The 8,081-nt window shown below is 39.6% G+C and overlaps 1 protein-coding gene across 1 annotated transcript; it reads left to right on the top strand.

Annotated features, from left to right (window-relative positions):
* The first annotated feature begins 5,274 nt into the window (after positions 1-5,274).
* Positions 5,275-7,243, top strand: LOC116356172 (uncharacterized). Its single transcript, XM_074933774.1, is given in 6 exon segments — positions 5,275-5,292; positions 5,475-5,761; positions 5,763-5,817; positions 6,128-6,194; positions 6,197-6,371; positions 6,683-7,243. Coding segments are annotated over 6 exon segments (642 nt in total). The 3' UTR covers positions 6,723-7,243.
* Positions 7,244-8,081: the final 838 nt, after the last annotated feature.

The raw sequence follows: 8,081 nt of genomic DNA, 5'->3' as shown, positions 1-8,081 counted from the left end.
AGAATTTAGCTGGGGTGGTCTGAGTGAGGAGGAGAAGTTTGGAACTCTCTTTTTGTTATTGCTCTATTTACTAATTTACCGCCTTGTGATGTCACCAGTCAAGCCATAACTTAAACCATGCCAAACCTGCTGATTAGAAGGTCTTGTGTAGATGGTTGAAAATACAATCAGGAAATAACGCTGATCTATTGTTTTCCACTGTTGTACAATATTATACAAAACACAGGAAATCAAATCCTTACGAATAAAGTAATGTTCATAATGAGTCAAATAAGCACTAGGCCAAAAACATAGGCCACAAACGTAAACTGGTAGATTACTCGTCCCACACTGGAGAGGGGGAAAATTGATTAGAAACATTACTTTTTCTTTCAAATGCAAGTGCCATGATCCCACATGAAATATGGGAGTTTTTTTTAAATGCTCCAGATTTAAGAATATTAGCATCATATTCAGAGACCAAAAAACTTAACAGATCAACATATTTTTGAGGGAATCAAATGATACATTTCCAATTATTTACCACCTGTAATGGTTGATTTTCTTTATCTAAGGCTCATAAGAAGTGCATTGTCCGGATACATGCCATAGGCCACTTTATATTCCACTATGTTTTGTATTTTTGTTTATTTGTCCGTTTTTATTTTTTTATCTTGGTAACCAGAGCAACAACAATGTCACAATGCATATGAAAATTACTTAATTACCCAGAATGCTTATTGACTTAACATTCCATTGTAATTCCAATTACCATGGCAATTATGTGTCACAATACTAATTACATTTATATGCTGTATGGCAGGCCAGTGACTTTTGCAACCAAATTATATTACTTTGTCCAATCGCACACAGGCTTTTATGGTCACACAAGGTGCCACCTGTGGATTCAAAATGAGTAGCCTTACAATTATTTACATAGCCCCAGTTCCATTTGCAACCAAATACGTTTTTAGAAAAATAACCATAACATTTCAAATAGATACTAAATTGTAGTTCTCAAAGATGCAATTGCAAATGAATGAATCAAATCCAATGATTTACCAACAAGTATAGACAGATGGGAAACTATTGAGAATGGTAGCAGACTGTATTGCCACCCCTATTTGCCATGTCTTTAACCAAAGCCTAAAGGAGTGTGTATGTCCACAGGCGTGGAAGGAAGCTAAAGTAATTCCACTTCCTAAAAATAGTAAAGCACCCTTTCCTGGCTCAAACAGCCACCCAATCAGTTTGCTGCCTGTTCTTCGTAAACTGATGGTGAAAATTGTGTTTACGGTATCCCTCAAGGAAGTTACCTTGGGCCAATGTTTTTTTTAAAGCTAAACTTGCTTTTTGCCTTAGTAATCTCTGGTGGCATAGCATTCCACGATGACTTTATACATACAGTGCCTTCAGAAAGCATTCACACCAAATGTTGTTGTGTTACAGCCTGAATTTAAATTGGATTAATGTTTGTCACTGGCCTACACACAATACCCCATAATGTCAGTTATTTTTTATTTGACAAATTAATAAAAAATGTAAATCTGAAATTTCTTGAATCAATAAGTATTTAACCCCTTTGTTATGGCAAGCCTAAATAAATTCAGGAGTAAACATTTGCTTAACAAGTCAGACAATAAGTTGCATTGACTCACTCTGTGTGCAATAATAGTGTTTAGCATGATTTTTCAATGACTACCTCATCTCTGTACCACTAACATACAATTATCTGTAAGACCCTCAGTCGAGCAGTGAATTTCAAACACAAAGACCAGGGAGGTTTTGCAATGCCTCGCAAAGAAAGGCACCTATTGGTAGATGGATACAAATGTAAAAGCAGACATTGAATATCCCTTTGAGCATGGTGAAATTATTAACTATACTTTGGATGGTGTATCAATATACCCAGTCACTAAAAAGATACAGGTGTCCTTCCTAACTCAGTTGCTGGAAAGGAAGGAAACAGCTCAGGGATTTCACCATGAGGCCAATTGTGACTTTAAATCAGTTACTGAATTTAATTGCTGGGATAGGAGAAAACTGAGGATCGATCAACAACATTGTAGTTACTCCACAATACTAACATAATTGACAGAGTGAAAAGAAGGAAGCCTTTACAGAATAAAAATATTCCAAAACACGCATCCTGTTTGCAACAAGGCACTGAAGTAATACTGAAAAAATAGGTGGCAAAGCAATTCACGTTTTGGCCTGAATACAAAGTGTTATGTTTGGGGCAAATCCAATACAACACAATACTGAGTACCTCTCTCAATATTTTCAAGCATAGTGGTGGCTGCATCATGTTATAGGTATGCTTGTAATTGTCAAGGACTGGGGAGCTTTTCAGGATAAAAAAACAAATAAACTAACTGAAACTAAGCACAGGCAAAATCTAAAACGCAAGGCTAAATCTACACTGGAGTTGCTTTGCATGAAGACAGTAAATGTTCCTGAGTGGCAGAGTTACAGTTTTTCTTGAAAATCTATATCAAGACCTGCAAATGGTTGTCTAGCAATGATCATCAACCAATTTGACAGAGCTTGAAGACATTTTAAAAGAATCATGGGCAAATGTTGCACAATCCAGGTGTGGAAAACTCTTCGAGTCTTACCCAGAAAGACTCACAGCTGTAATCTCTGCCAAAGGTGATTCTAACATATTGATGGAGTGAATACTTATCTAATCAAGAAATATTATGTTATGTTTTATGATATGTTGTATTTTTCATACATTTTGCAAATGTAACACTTTTTCTTCCACTTTGACAGATTATTTTGTGTAGATTGTTGACAAATAAAACTGACAATTAAATCCATTTTAATCCCACTTTGTAACACAACTAAATGTGGGAAAAGTCAAGGGGTTTCATACTCTCTGAAGGCACTGTAAAAAGCTAACCAAAGTCCTTTGTAGAATTTGTATGAAGCCATATCATATCTCTATTAAAACATTCTGTTCTAACAGCAGCATTAGGTAAAGCCACTGGAGCATGTTCAGATTTTGGGCCCATGCAGTCTGGCGTGCTACTGTTAGAACACTTACTATATGTGGCGGTCAGTCAAGTGGCCATTTTGTCCTGTTTAGGTCAAAAAAGATCATGGCAAATGGCCAACAGCGAGGGCACAAGAAGCATAGCATAGTAGTCTCTATTATGCAACGAATGACTCGTCTTTATGATTCTTGTTTGAGGTACTGTATTTGAAGGCATTAAAAGCCCCTTGGAAGCAACCAGTTTTATTCAGATAAAATAAAAGCACACACTTGGAGGACGATGGGGGAATTCAATGTTCCAAAGCGTTATTGTCCATTTCAGGGTAAACATTTCTATTCCATTTGGACATGGTTTCCACAGTAGACACATAATACAATTGATGATTAAAAGCTGATGCAGGAGGGAAGTGGGTCTGTTTGTAAGAGAGTAGAGGAGAAGTAACGGGTTTAAACAAGGCTGTGTGGTGGTAGCTGGAGACCTCGTTTGGAGACTGTTGGAACAAACAGACAAGATGGGACATGATCTAATGTGCTATGGTGTTAGAACAGCAGGGCTGAGGACATTTTATCTCTTCACTCACGCACCAGCAGACACTCACTTACCATTCTGGATTGCTGGGGATACATATCAATAGTCTAAAGTGGTTTCCTTTCCTTGTCTTCTTTTCCTCAGTTACATTTTAAGGCCACTTAAAGGAAAACTCCACCAAAAAACTATCTTTTGGTATTTGTTTGGTATTAGTCCATTGTTGATATAGTCCCAAAATGCTTTGCATGACACAAATCAAGTACTCAAGATACAGTTTATAACTTTCAAAATACATAAATACAGCAGGCATTCCTCCCATCATCTCCTGTCCTCACCACCAGGCACTCACTCACTCTCTGTATGCATCTCAATCCACAAATTGTTTCCTCTCCTTGTCCCTTGTCCACATTCATAACCACTAGGCACTCTCTCTCTCTCTCTCTCTTTCTCTCTTTTTCTCTCTCTCTAGTCTGACTGCATCTCAATCTCGTTCTAGTAAATTGACCCTTCCCTTCTGCTCTCGTTCACTCCCCTTTGCAGATCTCAAATGAGACCGAGTAAGTGTTAAAGACAGACTTGTCAGTGCTGATGGAGGAAAAGAGATGTGCCGTGAAATAACACTGTCTACCTGTGAATCATAGACTGCCTGCTGAAATTGGCAAAAGCTTTTCATCACGATTTTACACTCCTCCCTCACAATCCACCAGTGTAGTGATATTGTGTTATTACAGATTTCCGCACTCTGTACTATCCACTGAGAATCAATCCCCACATCTTTACTCGCTGTCCTATTTTGCTGAGTGTGTCTTGCTTCATGAAGGCTTCCTTACAAACAAGAGAAATGAGAGAGGGGGTGAAGAGATGAGATAGAGAGGGTGAGGGGTTAGAGGAGTGAAAGATGGACAGAGTATTACAGTAAGAGAGTGAAAGTAAGGGAATGAGAATTAGGACAGGGAGATGGAATGAAGGGATGAGAGATTGAGGACAAAGACTTGAGGGAGTGAGCATGAGGTATTAAAGGAAAGAATAAAGAGAGATGGTGAGATAGAAAGGGTGAGAGTCTGAGGGATTGAAAGATTGATGAGAGGAACGCGGAAGAGTATGAAAGGATGAGTGAACGTTCAGTGATTTTGAAATAGGTGTGTTTTATGTGCACCAAATACCTGTATGCTGTACTAATTATAATTGTACCTACATTTTATGCTCTCGCTCCATTTCCTGTTAATCTCTCTATTAATCCACACTGTGTAACCACTGACAACCTAGAAACTTAACCCATTTTCTATTTGTTGTCCTTACAGGAAAGGCCTTATATGGAACTTGTCTGACTTTGGAGTAATTCTAAGTGGGAGGAGAGGTTTTGTTTAGGCACGTTTACATCCTATGTCTGAATTAAACCCATATTATGATCGTCAGAATTGAATGAAATTAAATTGTTAGAGGTACTGATTTTTTGCTTCCATGTGATTTTAGGTGACACATGTTTGCAATGGAGCAATAACTCAGAGGAAGATTGTGTGAGTTGAGTTCAATGGGTAGAAATCAACCTCTACCTCCTTCCGCAACAACCCAATTTAATTATGCCAGCTAATTTATTTGTGCCATGCAGTGGTATAAATGTTGAAAGTTGAGGCTGTCCAAACGAAGCTCCAAGGTGCAATTTAAGAGAATCCTAGTCCCAGGCCTCCGCTTTTCCAGCATCCTCTGCTTCCTTGTCACCTAATGAGCTCAACCAATCAGCGGTCTGGGTTCAGATGCCTTTGAAGGCATGACAACAGAGCTTGAGGTCACTGAGGTGGAAAAGTTGAAAGAAATGGAGAACAGATCAACTATAAGCTCACACACACACACACACACACACACACGCACAAGAAGTGTATTGCTGTGTGGAGAAGGACAGAACAATGATTCTTCAATCAATCAAATTTGATGTGTATATTTATTTTTGCAAATAATCTGAGCCTATAGATTCCCAACAAGCAAGCAGAGGCGACAGTGGCAAGGAAAAACCTGCAGAGGCACCAGGCTCGAGAGGCAGTCCATCTTCTTCTGGCTTGCCAAGGCAAGGGGTTCTTACAAGCACATTGGCCAAGTTTCCAACAGATCACCATCTTGGGCATTATGGGTAATGTAGTCCTGATCCTGTCTTTAATAAAGAACCAGATCTCCCATCTGAAAACCTTTGAGGTGTTTCTCCTGAGCCTCGCTGCCTCCAACCTGTAAGAGCTCCTTGTCGTAAACATCTGCAACGTCATCATGTTCTGTGTCTGTCCTCACCCCCTTGTCCTGCCGGACGCTCAAGTTCCTCATGGTGAGAGTAAAGTAGAGTACAGTATATGTAGCAGCGGATGGCTAAACTGCTACTGCCTTCCCAAGACCTACAGGTACTGTCACCCTGGATCTCGAAATTGCTTTTCTGGCTCAGTGGTAGGCTTTTGACAGTGCTTTTTGTTGTGTTACAGTGTGGAGGGTTATATGAGTTTGTGCTCTGGTCAGGCGGAATTTACACAGTCTCATAAGTACAAATGTACTTATAAATCATTCCTGTCAGAAACAAGTTGACAGCAGCTGAGATAATTGTATAATGTGATAATGTATTGATCTATTTGTTTGGAATGTAGGTGTTCGGCGAAATCGGCAGCATCCTCTTCACATTCCTCATCAGCATCTTCTGGTACCAGACAACATCTGGTTGGCCTGGGCTCTGAGTGGGCTGTGTGTGATGCTAGCCATGTTCCTGGGAGCTCCTACCTATCTCATGAACGTAGATGGTCATATGGATAACTATACGCAAGACGGAGGCTGCCCTCCAGACTTCATCCAGTGTCCCAAGGAGAACTGCCCGACCATTAACGGTGTCTTCAGGTATATTTTCATCCTGCTCTGCATCCTGCTGCCTCTATTCATCGTCATCGTCACCAGCTGTCTTATTGTAAAGGTCTGTAACCACCTTGGAGTCGGTAGAGGTTGCCCCTAACCACATCCCTCTAATAGTTAATAAGGTTATTTTTGAGGGTGGAGTGATTGGATTCTAGATCTGTGGATAGTGGCAATGCTCTGTCTGTGACCACTTGTTTGCAGACACATTGTCAACAACATTAGTTAAACATACCTACCGTATTATAACTCATTATGTATAGAAGTTTTACTGAATGACTAAAATGTTGGTGCACCAGGTGCTGCTGGTTCAGAGGAGGGTGGTGGTGCCAGCGCTGAGTGCAGCAGGGGCGCCAGTGGAGCAGCCTACCAGGAAGAAGGTCTCTACCTGGGGATCGAAAGGAACACAGTGGGCATCCTGGCTGCCATGGGGGTGTTCCAGGTGGAATGGATCCTTCAGTCCCTACGACTTCCCCTTTTGGACCGAGGTGGAGTTCTTCATCACAACGTCCTATATCACAATCAGCCCTTATGTGTATGGGATAGGGAGTAACCTGTTTTCTGTGAAACACTTTAAGAAGTAATGGAAGAAAGAATTTTTAGGCCTTAGGTGTCAGGTGTAAGCAATTTTCTGTGCAGTATGATTATGGGATAAGGGAATAACCTCTTCTCTGAAACATGTAACACAGTAATTGTGGTATATTTATAAACCCTCTGTGTTAGATGTAGGTGATTCTCTATTTTCTCAGAAGTAATTTTAAGAAGTCAAAGTAAGGTTTTTAGACGTAAACTACCAGTCAAAAGTTTTAGAAATCCTACTCATTCCAGGGTTTTTCTTTATCTTTTACTATTTTCTACATTGTGGAATAATAGTGAAGACATCAAAACTATGAAATAAAACATATGGAATAATGTAGTAACCAAAAGTGTTAAACGAATCAAAATATATTTTATATTTGAGATTCTTCAAATAGCCACCCTTTGCATTGATGAAAGCTTTGCAAACTCTTGGCATTCTCAACCAGCTTCATGAGGTAGTTACATTGAATGTATTTAAATTAACAGGTGTGCCTTAAAAGTGAATTTGTGAAATGTATTTCCTTCTTAATGCATTTGAGCCAATCAGTTGTCACAACACAAGGTAGGGTTGGTATACAGAAGATAGTTCTATTTGGTAAAAGACCAAGTCCATAATATTGCCATAATAAGCAGAGAAACGACAGACCATTAATTTAAGACATGAAGATCAGTCAATCCGGAAACTTTCAAGAACTTTTAAAATGTCTTAAAGTGCATTTGCAAAAATCATCAAGCGCTTTGATGAAACTGGCTTTCACAAGGACTGCCACAGGAAAGGAAGACCCAGAGTTACCTCTTCTGCAGAGGATAAGTTCATTAGAGTTACCAGCCTCAGAAATGGCAGCCCAAATAAATGGTTTGCAGAGTTCAAGTAACAGACACATCTCAACATCAACTGTTCAGAGGAGACTGTGTGAATCAGGCCTCCATGGTCGAATTGCTGCAAAGAAACAACTGCTAAAGGACACCAATAAGAAGAAAAGACTTGCTTGGGTCAAGAAACACGAGCAATGGACATTAGACCAGTGGAAATCTGTCTTTTAGTCTGATGAATCCAAATTCGAGATTTTTGGTTCAAACCGCTGTGTCTTTTGAGACGCAGAGTGAACGGGCGATCTC

This window comes from Oncorhynchus kisutch, linkage group LG21 (assembly GCF_002021735.2).
Source record: "Oncorhynchus kisutch isolate 150728-3 linkage group LG21, Okis_V2, whole genome shotgun sequence".
In the NCBI taxonomy this organism is placed as follows: domain Eukaryota; kingdom Metazoa; phylum Chordata; class Actinopteri; order Salmoniformes; family Salmonidae; genus Oncorhynchus; species Oncorhynchus kisutch.
Note: the sequence above shows the minus strand (reverse complement) of the source record. Positions and strands in the feature narration are given on the sequence as shown.